At 41.3% G+C, this 19,273-nt stretch overlaps 1 protein-coding gene across 3 annotated transcripts in view; it reads left to right on the top strand.

Annotated features, from left to right (window-relative positions):
• The window catches only part of PDLIM3 (PDZ and LIM domain 3), an 83,960-nt gene that overhangs the window by 53,601 nt on the left and 11,086 nt on the right, over window positions 1-19,273 (top strand). The window contains exons 4-5 of one of the 3 annotated variants that reach the window (XM_073645317.1): window positions 4,125-4,192; window positions 12,724-12,987. In XM_073645317.1, the coding sequence (XP_073501418.1) occupies window positions 4,125-4,192; window positions 12,724-12,987 (332 nt within the window). Of the gene's footprint in view, window positions 1-2,556; window positions 2,745-4,124; window positions 4,193-12,723; window positions 12,988-19,273 lie in introns of all 3 variants that reach the window. The other 2 variants (XM_073645316.1, XM_073645318.1) reach the window with 2 other exon arrangements.

The raw sequence follows: 19,273 nt of genomic DNA, 5'->3' as shown, positions 1-19,273 counted from the left end.
AGGCCTTATAGACATATTATAAACATTGTAGTGCTTGTGAGGTAAAGCATCAGAGAAGATAAAAGTCGCATTCAAGGAAAGCAAATCAGTACTGTCCCTACAAATGGCAGCTTTACATAAAAACACATTTCATAATCAGCAAGCACACACAAAACGACATATACATAACTGTAGGGGTGGAAAAAAGACAGAAGAGGCCCCTGAGCAAGAACAATATATGGGTCCTTTGCAGTCCAATAGCTCCTGATAATGTACAATTCTTGGGGGGCAGTGGTGGCCCCTTATCTCTTGGGCCTCTGATAAACTTACATAGAAAACATACATGAAGAAATGACGTCTGACTGAGGCCTTGGGGCTTTCTGCCTTGTCATTCTGCTCAATAAGAAACATATATTTTATGCATGTGCCGAGTTGATTACTTTTGCACACTATTTTTTGTGGGTTCCCGCGGCACAAATAATCCTTCTATCCATCTTCAACTTAATGAGAAGGAGCTGTAGATAGTGATATGGTATAGAGACAAACAAATACTATCAACCAAAGGATTAAAAAAAAACGATCTTTTACCATCTAATTATATTATCATATAAAACTCGACTTTTATTAGATATAATAAAGCTAACTTTTAATGTTAAAATAACAACAATATTATTATTATATTAGCACTCCCACCATGTATCACCATGAGATGACACCAATGTGCACAAGGACTAATGGGCCTTAGCTCTTGTTCCCCTTGATAACGCCGTCTCACAGTGAAATATATTGGTGAAATCACACTTCCCAATGCTGTACAAGATTAGTAGACCAATGTGTCATATGTCACACAATAATGTAGAATCTTGCACATTTTATGTGATTTTTATAATGAAATTCATAAATTAATGTATTTCATGCCAAGATGTTATACTCCTTCATTTTTAAAGGGAATCTGTCTGGTCATTTTTGCGGACCCTACTAATAGTATCCTGAAATAGGGCTTGGACAGCTTTTTCAGGATATATAACTTTTATCTTTGTACATTACCCTGTTGTGTTGCTGTAAGCCCCTGAAAATGTATTTTTGCCCACCGGCTAGTCAAACGTATGTTAATGCCAAATGAATATTCACCCCTTCCTCCGCCCACAATCCCACCCAACCCTTTGCTGGTGTCACTGATTCAGTCAGACTGCAGTATTACTCGTCCGAGGATCGCATCGCAATGCTCGGATTGGCCGTCTGCTTTCCTGACCTGAGTGTGACAGCTACATAGAAATACATGCTGTCATGCTAACGTCAGGAGAGCAGACGGTTAGTCTGAGGATTGGGGTGCGATCCTCGGGAGAGTAACATGGCAGTCTGACTGAATCCGTGATGCTTGTGCAGAGGCGTGGGTGGGATTATAGGCGGGGAAGAGGTGAATATTGATTTCGTATTTACATGCACGTCGACTAGCCAAGCATATGTAAATGGAAAATGAATATTAACCCCTTCCAACACCCATAGTCCCGCCCACCCCTCTGCGTCGGCATCACTGATTAGGTGCAGTCAGACTACCATATTACTAGCAATCCTCGGACTGGACATCTATTCTCTTGACATTAGCGTGACAGCATGTATTTCTACCTCTTGAAGCTCATCAAGAGAATGCCAAGAGTGCGCAAAGCAGTCATCAAAACAAAAGGTGGCTACTTTGAAGAACCTAGAATATAAGACATATTTTCAGTTGTTTCACACTTTTTTGTTAAGTATATAATTCCACATGTGTTAATTCATAGTTTTGATGCCTTCAGTGTGAATGTACAATTTTCAAAGTCATGAAAATGCAGAAAAATCTTTAAACGAGCAGCTGTGTCCAAACTTTTGGTCTGTACTGTACATCAATAAGTTACATACTCTGAAAGAGCTGCCCAATCCCCATTTCAGGATACTATTAGTAGGGTCCGCAAAAATGACCTGACAGACTGACAGATTCCCTTTAAGTTTGGCATATGAACTAAAATGGTTTATTAAATGGTATAAAACATTCATACATTTCATATAGGCCTTTCCCATAAAAATAGAGAACAAACACAATAACTAATGTCTCTGATGTACTTTTTGTGAACTAATAACGTTTTGCAATTTGAATATGTTTTGTTATGTTTGGATTGGATCAAAGACAGAGGTTCTTAACTTTATGAAACTTTGTCCCCCTCGGTGGTTTGATGAAGCAAATGAACATTCTTTGGACATAACATTGCTATCTTTGCTACAACGTGATCTGATAATATCTCTTGATTGCTGATACAATTGTAGTTTGTTGCCTACAATTGATGAAAATCCTAAAATTCTGTTAAGCAACCTTTACAGTTAAAGATGTAAATTTTATTTACTCTCCCACTATGTAAGCTATCTACAAACTACTTAGGGATCCATCGTTCACATGGACGGTTCACAAAAAAGCTAGTTAATTAATCCAGAACCAATATGTGCGTGCCATGTTTATGTGTTAAATATAATCAGCGTTGCTTTTGCTTATGTTTGCTTTAATCCGCATGAATTGTGGTTTGGTGTGTTTAATCCAAATGTACGCAGGAGTTCAAGCCTATTGGTACAGCTCATAACAGAAAAGCACAGCCATTTATAGCTGGTGCACATATTGGTGACAAAAAGCAGGTAGTGAGTTCTTCCTATAACACCCCAATTGGACTATATTCATCTGGCAACATTAAAGATGCCTTCCATGGACAAATGAGAGGTCTTATTCCGAATGCCGATCAAATGTGAGTATGCATGCAAAGACAAAGACGACCTTAAGTAAAAACAAACTAGCCATTGTGGCAAATGTTTTCATTGTTAATCCTAAACTCTTACCTATGTATCTTATGTATGTATCTTACATGTCAATTAAATATGCCATGCAAGTAAAACTGGAAGATTGGCAGTTCTGTAATGGTTCGTTTACACGAGTAGATAATTATTTAAGCGATGATCATCACGATCGTAACTTACGACTAGAAAATGAGGTCAGACAAGTCTTACCGGGACAAACAGCGAACATCGTGCACTGTGTTCATACGGACAGATAACCTTATTTAGTATCTATGAAGAACTTGGCACTCAGTTAAAGTAGAAAAAAGATGATTTATTTGCAATCCACAGTGAACATACGGTATATAACGTTTTGGTCTCAGTTTAGACCTTCTTCAATTATGCAGATTGCCGTGGAAGAATATAGGACTCAATGCTGAAACTATACAGGATACAGTGCATCTGGAAAGTGGGAATACCACTAAAGATATGGCACATATAGAAGTTAGCTGACGAAGTTCTAAACTGAGACCGAAACGTTATATATGTTCACTGTGGATAGCAAATAAATCATCTTTTTTCTAGATCAACTGAGTACCAAGTTCTTCATAGATATTATACTACGGATTGGGCTCCTACTTATGCACCTGCTGTCAGGAGTGCCGTGCTCTACTACTAGATAACCTGATTTAGGACTTGACTTTCCACTCCTTTTTGCTGGTCAAATTGTTGAGCGAGCGAAAAATTTCCATTTAGATTACACAAATATTGAAAGCTAAGTGGGAGCTATGATATTGCCTATTGTAAATGGTGGATCCTGTGTACATAGGTGTTACCTGTCACTGTGATCCTGCCTCTGATAATATGGAGCCTGCTAAAAACTCTTCCTGAAAGGACAGGAATTATGAATTTAAAAAAGCCCCAGTGTGAAAATTGTAAGATCACTTTTTTGTAATATAAATATATATTCTACATATGTGTACAAAAAACAGATATGTAATCAATCAAGATTTTTAAAATACATATAACACAGAAACCTGATTTAAACTATAGGTCTTTTTCTGATGATAGCTTTCCTTTAAAGCAAAACCAATAGAAAGTTTTTGTGTCCCAGTTATGTTAATTGTAAACTACCATACTTTTCAATACAGATCATTAGCAAAGCACTGTGTTATTTGTATGTTTAATTTTTGTCATAGGAAATTATTGTTATTCTTTACAGCAGAAGTACAGAGATCTAATTTTGCCCATGATGAATGTCTGAAAAAATATGCACTGATCAATCCTGATTTAAAAAAAATATATACTTTATGGTTTACATTTAGACTTTACAAACCATTTTTATCCTACAGGATTTGGGATACTTTGAGCACAAGCATAATATCAGGCCTAAGCCATTCATTCTTCCAGGCAGGACCAGGTTATGATCATTTGAATTATTTGTGTGGTATGCATGCTACTAAATAGTATTAAATGACTAGTAATGTCTTTGTGTAAGCTTCAAGATTAAATTGGCAAATAAAGAGGTGAAGCACAGGTTTTCAATTCAGAAATATAATTTACTAAATTAAAATTAACACAAAAAATACAGTATAAATGAGAAATCAATAACAAACAGCTAGAAGCTGTTAAATAACATACCTATACAGTATATGCTGCACTTAAAGGGGTTGTCCGGACCAAATCGATAAGTCTGCTGTCACTCTGTGTGACTGCAGACTTATGAATCCCCCAGCGCACACACTATTTAAAACACTTTGTCCTTCTCATTCAAATGAAGGCATGGCTTCAACCAGTAAGTGTTATAGAGCCGGACAAAAGTGTCTAAAACACATCAAAGTTACTATCCGGCATTGTGATACAAATTTGCACTGTCCAAATATTAGGATTAGTAAATCTTCCCCAATGAGCCTAGTAGAGAAAAAGCCTGTGAGACCACACTCAACCTAGCGTTTGTATCAGTTATTTTAGCTCAATCAGGATGTGGGTTTTTACATGGGATTTCAAGACTTTTCGGATCCTGAAAATAGAGTCAGGTCTGAAAAGATAAAACAAAAAGAACCACAACAAATGCAGACTGATATAGTTTTGAGGCTTTGGAAAAAAAACATACGTGGCAACACGGTAACTTTTAACAACAATGAAAATAAATAAAGCACCATTCTGGTGTTTTTTTAATTCACAGCCAGTTTGGCATCACTATGCGTGTTCCCTGTCCCTAGTAATGTACTTACCAGCCGCTGTTTTTTACTCTTTCTGGTGCTGCTTCAGTCTCGATCCGCCCTTTTGTGACTGGCTGGACATCAGAGGTAATGGTCACAAGCTCTCAATGTAAGTCTATGAAAGCCATGACATGGCCTCGTTCTGGCTCAAATAGACTAGCATTGAGAAGTGACTTCCAGTCCTCCCAGAAAACACAGGGGTGATCCGGCAGATCACAAACTGCTGGAGACCGACCGGAGTGGAATCAAGAACAGAAGACGACGACGGCTGGTAAGTATTTCACTATGGGCAGGGAACTTACATTACTGATACCACTTTGACAGGAAGACTAAAAACAAAACCACCAGAGAGGTACTTTAAAAATGCATGGTAATATGTCTCCAGCCTGATATGTTATCATGTAGAGCGGGTATGTCAAACTCAAAACACACAGAGAGCCAACCACTATACACTATAATGGGCCCCACATAGTCTTCCATACAGAATAATGGGCCTCACATAGTCCTCCATACAGAATAATGGCCCCACATAGTCCTCCATACCGAATAATGGGCCCACATAGTCCTCCATACAGAATAATGGGCCCCACATAGTCCTCCATACCGAATAAGGGCCTGACACAGTCCTCCATACAGTATAATGGGCCCCACATAGTCCTCCATACAGAATAATGGGCCCCACATAGTCCTCCACACAGTATAATGGCCCCACATAGTCCTCCATACAGAATAATGGGCCTCACATAGTCCTCCATACAGAATAATGGCCCCACATAGTCCTCCATACAGAATAATGGGCCCACATAGTCATCCATACAGAATAATGGCCTGACACAGTCCTCCATACAGCATAATGGGCCCCACATAGTCCTCCATACAGAATAATGGGCCCCACACAGTCCTCCATACAGAATAATGGGCCCCACATAGTCCTCCATACAGAATAATGGGCCCCACATAGTCCTCCATACAGAATAATGGGCCCACATAGTCCTCCATACAGAATAATGGCCTGACACAGTCCTCCATACGGCATAATGGGCCCCACATAGTCCTCCATACAGAATAATGGCCCCACATAGTCCTCCATACAGAATAATGGGCCCCACATAGTCCTCCATACAGAATAATGGGCCCCACATAGTCCTCCATTCAGAATAATGGGCCCCACATAGTCCTCCATACAGAATAATGGGCCCCACATAGTCCTCCATACAGAATAATGGGCCCCACATAGTCCTCCATACAGAATAATGGGCCCCACATAGTCCTCCATACAGAATAATGGCCCCACATAGTCCTGCATACAGAATAATGGGCCCCACATAGTCCTCCATACATAATAATGGGCCCCACATAGTCCTTCATACAGAATAATGGGCCCCACATAGTCCTCCATACAGAATAATCGGCCCCACATAGTCCTCCATACAGAATAATGGGCCCCACATAGTCCTCCATACAGAATAATGGGTCCCACATAGTCCTTCATACAGAATAATCGGCCCCACATAGTCCTCCATACAGAATAATGGGCCCCACATAGTCCTTCATACAGAATAATGGGCCCCACATAGTCCTCCATACAGAATAATGGGCCCCACATAGTCCTCCATACAGAATAATGGGCCCCACATAGTCCTCCATACAGTATAATGGGCCCCACATAGTCCTCCATACAGAATAATAGGCCCCACATAGGGGTGGTGGTTCTGATGTCGCGGGCCAAATAAAATCACCCTGTGGGCCAGATTTGGCCCATGGGTCAGAGTTTGGCATTTATGATATAGATGTATCGTACAGCAGCACACTGAATGCCTACAGCTACTCCAGAGTCTGTGCTGTCTCATTTTCATGAAGCATATGGAAAGGGTTAAACATGTCATTATAATTCTCTAAGGCAGTGTTCACATCTACATTCCTTCTTTTAAGGTTTACATTGCTCATTGATAGCAGCAATCAGAACTAATTGTTGCATTCTAGTAGAAAATAAAAAAATGGATTGGTTACTGGATATGGCTACTACACTGAGCCAACTATTCCATTTATTCCAATGAAGAAAATTCCGGGGAAGAAGACAGAAAGAGAAAAAAATATTTCTGTGTTTTTCAATGCTATTTCTGGAGATTGTTAATGTCACTGAAAAAAGGCACTGTAACTGTACAGAGTCATATAATGGTGTGTCTTTGAGAATTACCTTCCTCTCAGTGTGAGGAAGCGTACAAATGTATTCCTACATCAATATAGTTGCAAGAAAAACAATTATAAAATCAACATAAAAACAACAATAAATTGTAAAAAGTGGCTTCAAGGGTCCTTATAGACACAAGTTAATTAGAATATTTTAAGTTTCTTATTGCTTACTCCTGTATTTGTTATTGGCACCTGGAGTACCTCCAGTCAGTTTTCCCTGCATGGAGGCACTGTAAAAATATTGTGTGCATAAAATGTGTTCCAATATTAAAAACAAATTAGAGAAAAAGGGTAAAAAAAATCTAGGATTTTACTGATTAACCCTGTGATCATAACTTCATGTGGCTGTTTACCTAAGGATCATTCCTATTGTTCCAAATATCATGTACAACCGCTGGCAAAAATTATGGAATCACTGGGCTCGGAGGATGTTCATTCGGCTGTTTAATGTTGTTGAAAAAAAGCAGATCACAGACATGGCACAAAACTAAAGTCATTTCAAATGGCAACTTTAGGGCTTTAAGAAACACTAAAAGAAATCAAGATAAAAAATGTGGTACTCAGTAAGGGTAATTTTTTTTTTCAGACCAAGCAGAGGGAAAAAAATATGTAATCACTCAATTCTGAGGAAAAAATTATGGAATCATGAAAAACAAACACACAAAAGAACACTCCAATACATCACTAGTATTTTGTTGCACCTCCTCTGGCTTTAATATCAGCTTGCAGTCTCTGAGGCATGGACTTAATGAGTGACAAACAGTACTCTTCATCAATCTGGCTCCAACTTTCTCTGATTGCAGTTGCCAGATCAGCTTTGCAGGTTGGAGCCTTGCCATGGACCATTTTCTTCAACTTCCACCAAAGATTTTCAATTGGATTGAGATCCGGACTATTTGCAGGAAATGACATTGACCTTATGTGTCTTCTTTCAAGGAATGTTTTCACAGTTTTTACTCTATGGCAGGATGCATTATCATCTTGAAAAATGATGTCATCATCCCCAAACATCCTTTCAATTGATTGAATAAGAAAACTGTCCAAAATATCAATGTAAATTTGGGCATTTATTGAAGATGTAATGACAGCCATCTCCCCAGTGCCTTTACCTGACATGCAGCCACATATCATCAATGACTGTGGAAATTTGCATGTTCTCTTCATGCAGTCTTATTTATAAATCTCATTGGAACGGCACCAAACAAAAGTTCCAGCATCATCACCTTGCTCAATGCAGATTCGCGATTCATCACTGAATATGACTTTCATCCAGTCATCCACAGTCCACGAGTGCTTTTCCTTAGCCCATAACCTTGTTTTTTTCTGTTTAGGTGTTAATGATGGCTTTTGTTTAGCTTTTCTGTATGTAAATCCCATTTCCTTTAGGCGGTTTCTTACAGTTCGGTCATAGACATTGACTCCAGTTTCCTCCCATTCGTTCCTCATTTGTTTTGTTGTGCATTTCCTGTTTTGGAGACATATTGCTTTAAGTTTCCGGTCTTGACGCTTTGATGTCTTCCTTGGTCTACCAATATTTTTGCCTTTAACAACCTTCCCATGTTGTTTGTATTTGGTCCAGATTTTAGACACAGCTGACTGTGAATAACCAACATCTTTTGCAACATTGCATAATGATTTACCTTCTTTTAAGAGTTTGATAATCCTCTCCTTTATTTCAATTGACATCTCTCGTGTTGGAGCCTTGATTCATGTCAGTCCACTTGGTGCAACTGCTCTCCAAGGTGTGATCACTCCTTTTTAGATGCAGACTAACGAGCAGATCTAATTTGATGTAGGTGTTAGTTTTGGAAATAAAAATTTACAGGATGATTCCATAATTTTTTCCTCAGAATTGAGTGATTCGATAATTTTTTCCCTCTGCTTTGTCTGAAAAAAATTACCCTTACTGAGTACCACATTTTTTTCTTGATTTATTTTAGTGTTTCTTGAAGCCATAAAGTTGCCATTTGAAATGACTTTAGTTTTGTGCCATGTCTATGATCTGCTTTTTTTCAACAACATTAAACAACTGAATGAACATCCTCCGAGCCCGGTGATTCCATAATTTTTGCCAGGGGTTGTAGTATATGGCTCCTAACAACTAGCATCTGAATCTTACAAATGATGCAAAGGCTGATTGGATTGGAGACAAATCTTTCCATGTACAGTAAACTCAGAAAACACGTAAATAATTGCTGAGGAAAGCTCTGGACAACTTGTACGAAGCTTTGAAGAAGTTGTCAGATAGGAATTTGCAAGTAACAAAGTGTCCCTATTGCTTTAACATCCACTGGTAAAGTTCACTCACAATGCTTTTGATCTGCATGTCTACCCGATCACTCAGAAATAATGGTAGTTTCTAGTACTTACTAATAACAATACTAAAAAACTGCACGTAAGTCTTAGACCTTATGTACATTACCAAATGCTGCAGAAGTGTGAACTGTGCTTTTGAAGTTCCATGTGGTGCTGTATTTTTAGGCATTCATGTGTTCTGTATGAGTAAATGTAGAATGACACAAATGCATTTATTTATTCCTATTGATGCACCTTTGATCTAGGCATAAAAAAGTCACTGTCACAGTGGCTGTCATACATCTATTTTATACAGTACTATGCAAAAGTTTTAGACAGGTGTGGAAAAAATCCTGCAAAGTAAAAATGCTTTAAAAAATAAGTGTTAATAGTTTATTATCAATTAGGAAAACGCAAAGTGAATGAACAAAAGACAAATCAAACCATTATTTGATGTGACCACACTTTGTTTTAAAAACAACGTAAAAATGTTAATTCTTCTAGCTACACTTACACACAGTTTTAAAAGGGAACTCGGCAGGGAGGTTGTTCCAAGCATCTTGGAAAACCAACCACAGATCTTCTGTGGAGGTAGCTTGTGCAAATCATTTCGTCTTCTAATGTAATCCCAGACAGACTCAATGATGTTGAAATCAGGGTTTTGTTGGAGCCATATTGTCACTTCCAAGGCTCATTGTTCTTCTTTATGCTAAAGATCGTTCTGAATGACATTGGCTGGGGGTTATTCCTGCTGCAAACTAATTTGCACCAAATCAGGTGCCTCCCTGATGGTATTGCATAATGGATAGGTATCTGCCGGTATTTCTCAGCATTGAGGACACCAAGAAATGGGCAACATTAAAGATCGTAGAAGCAGTGGTCAGTCAAGGACACTTAGTGCTGCAGATGAAAGATACATGATGCTCATTTCCTTTCAAAACCAGAAGATGTATAGCAGTGCCATCAGCTCAGAACTGGCAGGAACCAGCAGGACCCAGCTTCACTTATCTAATGTTCAACGAAGTCTGGACAGAAGTAATCTTCATAGAAAAGTTACAGTCAAATGCCATACCTTCCACATGGAAACTAGGTCAAATGACTTAAACATAGTAACTCAGGTGCAGAAAAATGGCAGCAGGAGCTCTGGACTTATGAGTGTTATGTGAAATTAAGGCAGTTTGTTCACTGAAAAGCAGGAGAGCAGCACAATTTTGAGTGTCTGCAGGAAACAGTGAGGCATGGTGGAGGGTCCTTGCAAGTTTGGGGCTGGATTTCAGCAAATGGAGTTGGATTTGGTCAAGAATAATGGCGTCCTCACTGCTGACAAACACAGGCAGATACTTATCCATCATGTAATACCATCAGGGAGATATTTGATTGGCCCCAAATGTATTCTGCAGCTGGACAACGAAGTCCTGGAAGTGATGATTTGGTCCCCATAGAGCCCTGATCTAAACATCATTGAGTCTGTCTGGGATTACATTATTTGAAAGGATTTGCACAGTAGACAGAAAATCTGTCATTAGTTCTACAAGAGATTTGGAACAACCTACCTGACGAATTGATGCTCTTTTGACGACACCAAATATTGATTTGATTTAGATTTCTCTTTTGATCATTGATTTTGCATTTTATTCATTAATAAAATATTAACGCTTTAATTTTTTAAAGCTCTTGCTTTGCATGATTTTTATATGTTAATACATAATTTTTTTTTACAGCTCCAAAGGATTAAGATAACGCCATGAGTTAAAGATGCTTGTTTAGACCCCAAAACAGTTGTCTTTTTCTACTATTTTTCCAATTGGATTATGAAGTTTTAATTATATCAATAAAGAGCATTATTTTAACCATTTGGAGCTGGAACAATTTTTATGGCTTAACATTGAGCAGTTGGATGTTCTGCCAAGGAGCAGTCCGTGCACCAAGGGTTATTGCTGCTGCATGGGGATGAGCTGGTTGTCTTTGTTCTTTTTGCTGCAATGATTTTTATATCCACTGTATGTGTGATCACGTGTACACGCATATGAATCCAACTTCTAATTCCTTATTTATCTGCATGAAAAAAATAAAAATGACTGCCACATGGCCACCAATAAACCATGTCACAATTTGTTCACATATGGCAGCACGCAGACTGAATAAAAAGAAAACTTTAATGAGGAAACACATGATGATATGGAGGTGTGGAAACCTTCACAGAATAAGCACAGCACCACATAGAACACTACAGGTCCATAATCCAGTTGTGTGCATGAGGCCATGGCATTAGTTTTCTTACTATGTGCATGCTTTATTTCAAACATTTCACTGACTGATTTAAAGCGAACCTGTCATTAGGATTTTGGTAAGTAAACTACTGGCAGTGTCAGGTCGGCGCCATTACACTGATTAAAATGATACCTGGGTTGATGAAATCCGTCTTGTGGTTCTTGTTTAATCTTTGATTGCAGTTTGGAGATAATGATATGCTCGTGCTCCAGGACGGGACTGTGGGCGAGGCTTTCCTTGGTGTTCTGTTCTCATATTCATCCTTATGGGCTTAAATGACAGGTCACTGAACCTTCAGTGACCAGCCTCCTATGATTGAGCAGTTCATGTTGTGGTCTTTTAAAAGAAAATTTTAACTCCAGCAAAATGGCGCCGGTGCCCAAGCATGCGCAGTAGCATTTATTGCTTGCTGCTCCAACAAAATGGTGCATGCACAGTAGCATCAATCAGTTGCCACTCCAAATAAATGGCGCATGCACAGTAACATCTATCGGCAAGCGATAGATGCTACTGCGCAGGCTTTGGAACCATTTTACTGGAGTTAAAACATTTTTTTTAAAAAGACCACAATATGAACTGCGCAAGTGCAGTATTTAATATACGAGGCAGGTACTGAAGGATCAGTGACCTGCCATTTCAGCCACAATGATGTCGATGAGGCCAGAGCACCAACGAAAGCCCCGTCTACAGGCCGCCCTGGAGCACGAGAATCAAATTATCTCCAAACTGCAAATAAAGATTACACAAGAACCAGATGACGGATTTCATCAATCCAGGCATCATTGTAATCAGTGTAATTGCGCCTACCTGACAATACCTGTAGTTTACTTAGTAAAATCCTGATGACAGGTGCGCTTTAACATATATGAGAACATGTATGCATGCCACGTATTCTGTAACTACACTCTGGCTAATAACTGCACTTCTTTAACTTTTTCAATCCTGCTATGTCACTGGCTGTGTAACACAGTGGAAGCAGCACACCTTCAGGCTTTGACCCCGGCAGTGGACGCAGTACCCCCTCCACAGTGAGCACAGTCAGCACTATAGATCCCGGTGAGCTGAAAGCTGCCTCCAGAATTGCACCTAACATTCCTCTGGAAATGGAGCTTCCTGGTGTGAAGATTGTCCATGCACAGTTTAATACACCGATGCAACTATATTCTGATGATAATATTATGGAAAGTCTACATGGGCAAGTCTCCACCATCTTGGGGGAGAAACCTCAGATGAGGTACCTAGTTTTCAATTTAACACTGTGTTATAAATGTAATAATAAAGATAGAACCTTTATATTCTCATGAGGAACTTCAGTAGGAAAAAGTAATTAACACAGAGGCTAGTATGTTCAAATCTATCCTAATAAGGTTCTCTGAACAGCAGAGCCATGGGTATGGAGCATATAGAGTGGAAGATGAAGTCTTTATATTCTGTAGATGTGCTAACATATGCACTTCTTCCTAAATAACATGGCATAGAAAAAATATCTAAATGTCAAATCAGAAGCATAAAGAGGTAAAGTATGGGCTCATATACTTCGGTGTTACACATCTGTACAAACTAGAGCTTCAATGAGCCATAAACTTTCACCCAAAAGGAACTATTTTATTTCAATATACTAGTTTACATAAGTTTTGTTCTTAATATATCTTTACGACAATTTTGATAAAGATCCTAAATGTAAAGTCCAAGTTTCCTTTCAATAAGTAAATAGAAAGCAAAATCATAAAACCCAGCATATTGTTAATGATCACAATTTTACACAATCTTTCTGCATTTATGGATGAAACTATAATGTAGTTCTAAACAGAATGAGGTCTGTATTGCCCACTTTCTCCAGCCACAAAGATCTGCTCTTGGGGACGAATTAACTTCAGTGAAAATATTAGAAAAGGGAATATCGGTATGGAATATCTGCTGTAAACTTCGTTCCTTGGGAAAGAGCCCTAATTCAAGGGAATCTGTCACCCCCTGGGAGATATCAGACCTCTACTATGGGCATACAGGTGATAGAAAAGTAAATTTATACATACCTGTATGGCCCATAGTAGAGGTCTGGTTCCAGAGAACCCTGTGACGTGCAGGGGAGGGGGGGAATATGATAATTAAGCATATAGGAGGGGATTTCAGGGAATAATGAGCACATAGGCGGGGATTTCTTGCCATCCCCCAGATGTCAAGCCTGTGTAAAACCAAGTGTATAAAAATACTTTTCTCTGCAATCAAACCTCTACTATGGGCCATACAGGTATAGTACAGACCAAAAGTTTGGACACACCTTCTCATTTAAAGATTTTTCTGTATTTTCATGACTATGAAAATTGTACATTCACACTGAAGGCATCAAAACTATGAATTAACACATGTGGAATTATATACACAAAAAAGTCTGAAATAACTGAAAATATGTCTTATATTCTAGGTTCTTCAAAGTAGCCACCTTTTGCTTTGATGACTGCTTTGCACACTCTTGGCATTCTCTTGATGAGCTTCAAGAGATAGTCACCGGAAATGGTTTTCACTTCACAGGTGTGCCCTGTCAGGTTTAATAAGTGGGATTTCTTGCCTTATAAATGGGGTTGGGACCATCAGTTGTGTTGTGCAGAAGTCTGGTGGATACACAGCTGATAGTCCTACTGAATAGACTGTTAGAATTTGTATTATGGCAAGAAAAAAAGCAGCTAAGTAAAGAAAAAATACGAGTGGCCATCATTACTTTAAGAAATGAAGGTCAGTCAGTCCGAAAAATTGGGAAAACTTTGAAAGTGTCCCCAAGTGCACTTGCAAAAACAATCAAGCGCTACGAAGAAACTGGCTCACATGAGGACCGCCCCAGGAAATGAAGACCAAGAGTCACCTCTGCTTCTGAGGTTAAGTTTATCCGAGTCACCAGCCTCAGAAATCGCAGGTTAACAGCAGCTCACATTAGAGACCAGGTCAATGCCACACAGAGTTCTAGCAGCAGACACATCTCTTCAACAACTGTTAAGAGGAGACTTTGTGCAGTTGGCCTTCATGGTAAAATAGCTGCTAGGAAACCACTGCTAAGGACAGGCAACAAGCAGAAGAGACTTGTTTGGGCTAAAGAACACAAGGAATGGACATTAGACCACTGGAAAACTGTGCTTTGGTCTGATGAGTCCAAATTTGAGATCTTTGGTTCTAACCACCGTGTCTTTGTGCGACGCAGAAAAGGTGAACGGATGGACTCTACATGCCTGGTTCCCACCGTGAAGCATGGAGGAGGAGGTGTGATGGTGTGGGGGTGCTTTGCTGGTGACACTGTTGGGGATTTATTCAAAATTGAAGGCATACTGAACCAGCATGGGTACTACAGCATCTTGCAGCGGCATGCTATTCCATCCGGTTTGCGTTTAGTTGGACCATCAGTTATTTTTCAACAGGACAATGACCCCAAACACACCTCCAGGCTGTGTAAGGGCTATTTGACCAAGAAGGAGAGTGATGGGGTGCTACGCCAGATGACCTGGCCTCCACAGTCACCAGACCTGAACCCAATTGAGATGGTTTGGGGTGATCTGGACCGCAGAGTGAAGGCAAAAGGGCCAACAAGTGCTAAGCATCTCTGGGAACTCCTTCAAGATTGTTGGAAGACCATTTCCTGTGACTACCTCTTGAAGCTCATCAAGAGAAGGCCAAGAGTGTGCAAAGCAGTCATCAAAGCAAAAGGTGGCTACTTTGAAGAACCTAGAATATAAGACATATTTTCAGTTGTTTCACACTTTTTTGTTAAGTATATAATTCCATATGTGTTAGTTCATAGTTTTGATGCCTTCAGTGTGAATGTGCAATTTTCATAGTCATGAAAATACAGAAAAATCTTTAAATGAGAAGGTGTGTCCAAACTTTTGGTCTGTGCTGTAAGTATAGATTTACTTTTCTATACCCTGTAAAGCCATAGTAGAGGCCTGATATCGCCCAGGCGGGGGGGGGGTGGGGGGGGGGGGTGGACAGATTACCTTTAAATTTCAGATGTGCTAAATGTCAATATGGTAGTCACTACTGAAATGATGCTTGATAGCCACTTTCGGAGGCATTTTATGGTACTTAAATATTATTTTACGAAATGTCTGAAAAGCATTTTTACAAAACGGTTTTATGAAAAATGTTGATAGTTTGTCTGGTGGCCTGAATCTCCATCCCCTCTCTCCTCTCCTTCATAAATTATCTTAGAAGTAGGTCTATGACTAAATCCAGATTAATCTGGTTAAAAATCAGCTCACAAGATTATTTGGAAGAGGAGAGAGATTGTTGGGAGACCCAATATTTTTCATTTAAATGTTATCCACTATTATGATATTGATGACCTATCATTAGGATAAATCACCAGTATCAGATTGGTGATGATCTGACACCCAGCACCCCAACTGATTGGTTATTATCTCTCACATGCGCACAGTTTAAACAGTGTACACAGCAGAACACCACCTCTCCGTCACACTGTTTAGTGGCTGCTCGGTCCCGGGTGTAGGGTCCCCATGATAGATCATCAGTATTATAGTAGTGGACAAACAATCTAATAAAACGCCATTGCAAAATGTTTTAAAAGTATTAGAAGTTCCCCTCTTGTCCCAGTTAGTACAGTTGTCCTTACAGACTGCACAACTCTTCTGCTCTCAGATGCTCTAAGCCAGTGCTGGCGAACCTATGGCACGCGTGCCAGAGTGGGCACGCAGAGCCCTCCCTAAGGGCACGTGCGCCAAAGCCGCAGCACTAGCGGTCCTGGACCTGGACCAGGCCGGTGGGTGAGTACTCAGAGCCCGCCGACGCCAGCCCCTACTTCAGCTACATGTGCGTTCTCTGACACACATCTAGCTGAAGTGTATTGCAGCGCACGAACTTGCCAAACCCGTGCGGCGCAATACACGCTAGTGGCCGATCAGAGGCCAGCAGCTGGCGTCAGCAAACACGCGACTGGGCGCATGGCAGTGACATCAAGCGCCCCCTTCGCTAGGACGCTGAAATCAGCTGCCAGCTACAGGAGAGGACGCGGCACGGGAGAAGTAGGAAGGTGAGTCTATTATGTTTTTTTGTTTTTTATATGCGATGAACAGGAACAGCAGCAGCGTCGGGGGTGTGTGGAGACAGCATGTATACATGGATGGGGGGTGTGGAGGCAGCATATATACATGGATGGGGGGTGTGGAGGCAGCATATATACATGGATGGGGGGTGTGGAGGCAGCATACATACATGGATGGGGGGTGTGGAGGCAGCATACATACATGGATGGGAGGTGTGGAGGCAGCATACATACATGGATGGGGGGTGTAGAGGTAGCATATATACATGGATGGGGGGTGTGGAGGCAGCATATATACATGGATGGGGGGTGTGGAGGCAGCATACATACATGGAAGGGGGGTGTGGAGGCAGCATACATACATGGATGGGGGGTGTGGAGGCAGCATACATACATGTACGGGGGGTGTTGCGGCTGCATATATACATGGATGGGGTGTGTGGAGGCAGCATATATACATGGATGGGGGGTGTGGAGGCAGCATATATACATGGATGGGGGGTGTGGAGGCAGCATATATACATGGATGGGGGTGTGGAGGCAGCATATATGAATGGATGGGGGTGTGGAGGCAGCATACATACATGTACGGGGGGTGTTGCGGCTGCATATATACATGGATGGGGTGTGTGGAGGCAGCATATATACATGGATGGGGTGTGTGGAGGCAGCATATATACATGGATGGGGGGTGTGGAGGCAGCATATATACATGGATGGGGGTGTGGAGGCAGCATATATGAATGGATGGGGGTGTGGAGGCAGCATACATACATGTACGGGGGGTCTAGAGGCAGCATATAAACATGGATGGGGGTGTGTGGAGGCAGCATATATACATGGATGGGGTGTGTGGAGGCAGCATATACACATGGATGGGGGTGTGGAGGCAGCATGTATACATGGATGGGGGTGTGGAGGCAGCATACATATATGGATGGGGCGTGTGGAGACAGCATATATACATTGATGGGGGTGTGGAGGCAGCATATATACATGGATGGGGGGTGTGGAGGCAGCATATATACATGGATGGGGGGTGTGGAGGCAGCATATATACATGGATGGGGATGTGGAGGCAGCATATATACATGGATGGGGGTGTGGAGGCAGCATACATACATGTACGGGGGGTATAGAGGCAGCATATATACATGGATGGGGGGTGTGGAGGCAGCATATATACATGGATGGGGGTGTTGCGGCTGCATATATACATGGATGGGGGTGTGGAGGCAGCATACATACATGGATGGGGGGTGTGGAGGCAACATACATATATGGATGGGGGGTTTGGAGGCAGCATATATACATGGATTAGGGGCAGCATATATACAAGGATTGAGGGCAGCCTATATGCAAGGATTGGGGGCAGCATATATACAAGGTGTAATGCAGCGGCTTGCTGCATTGCTAAAATGTCCAGGGGGTGTGTTCTGGCTGACTATTTACCTCCCCCTTAGGTGACTGAACACATGACTGTGACATCATCACAGGTCCTGTGAGCACAGAAGGATATATAAATCCTGGTGGTTCTGAAACAGAGTCAGAGAGAGAGAAAGAGAGAGAGGCCTGGTGAAGCCTGGAAGGCAGAGCCTGGAAGGCAAGAGGCCTGGTCCCTGTGTGGGACTCCACTAGCCTGGAAGGCAGAGGCTGGATCCTTGTGTTTGAGATACCAGTAGCCTTGGAAGGCACGTGGCTTGGAGACTATGTCTGGGAAGCCTTAAAGCCACAGCTGTGGCAGAACCGAGCTGATAGAAGCAGCTGAGACCCGGCAAAGGTAAATCGGCGCTATAAGTGAATATTGTTGCTGTACCTTGCTGAAGTCAGTATTTGAAGCCAAGCGGGCACAGCTGCCACTGAAAAGGCTCTAGGATACATGTGTAACATTCCTGCGAGCCACTGAGATAGACTATGTTATGTGCGGTTTATGATGTGTAATAAACTGCTGGACTACATATTACCGGAATACGTTGCATGTGTGCTTTAATTGATCCGGTGAAGCGAGTACCCCCCAGAGTGATGAATAGTGCTACCTTACATGTGGTTGGAGAATGTGGGCAACTGCAGCCTGGTTGCTAGGGGTAACAGCACAGGACGACGATTGTGGATGCAAGCATCTTGCTGTGGCTCGGCAGGGTCATGAAGATTAAAGCATCTGGCTGTAACTCGGCGGGGTTACGAAAATTGTCGTCGCACTCAAACCTGGTTTGCTGTGGCTCGGCGGGGTCACGAAGATTAAAGCATCTAGCTGTAACTCGGCGGGGTTGCGAAAATTGTCGTCGCACTCAAACCTGGTTTGCTGTGGCTTGGTGGGGCCACAAAAATTTTTCCGGGGAGAGCGCTGTGAAGTGTCTAGTGTGAACAGTGTACCGCGATGGCTATGAATGGAGCAGTATCCCCAGACGGAATTGGGAAGTGGTTAGATGACCGGCTGCAAACGCTCGTCAGATGACCTGTTTATACCAAGGATGGT

This window comes from Phyllobates terribilis, unplaced genomic scaffold (genome assembly GCF_046119375.1).
Source record: "Phyllobates terribilis strain yellow unplaced genomic scaffold, ASM4611937v1 Scaffold_1__5_contigs__length_1240528914, whole genome shotgun sequence".
NCBI classification, from domain to species: domain Eukaryota; kingdom Metazoa; phylum Chordata; class Amphibia; order Anura; family Dendrobatidae; genus Phyllobates; species Phyllobates terribilis.
The sequence above is the reverse complement of the archived record's forward strand: the minus strand, read 5'-3'. Positions and strand labels throughout refer to the sequence as shown.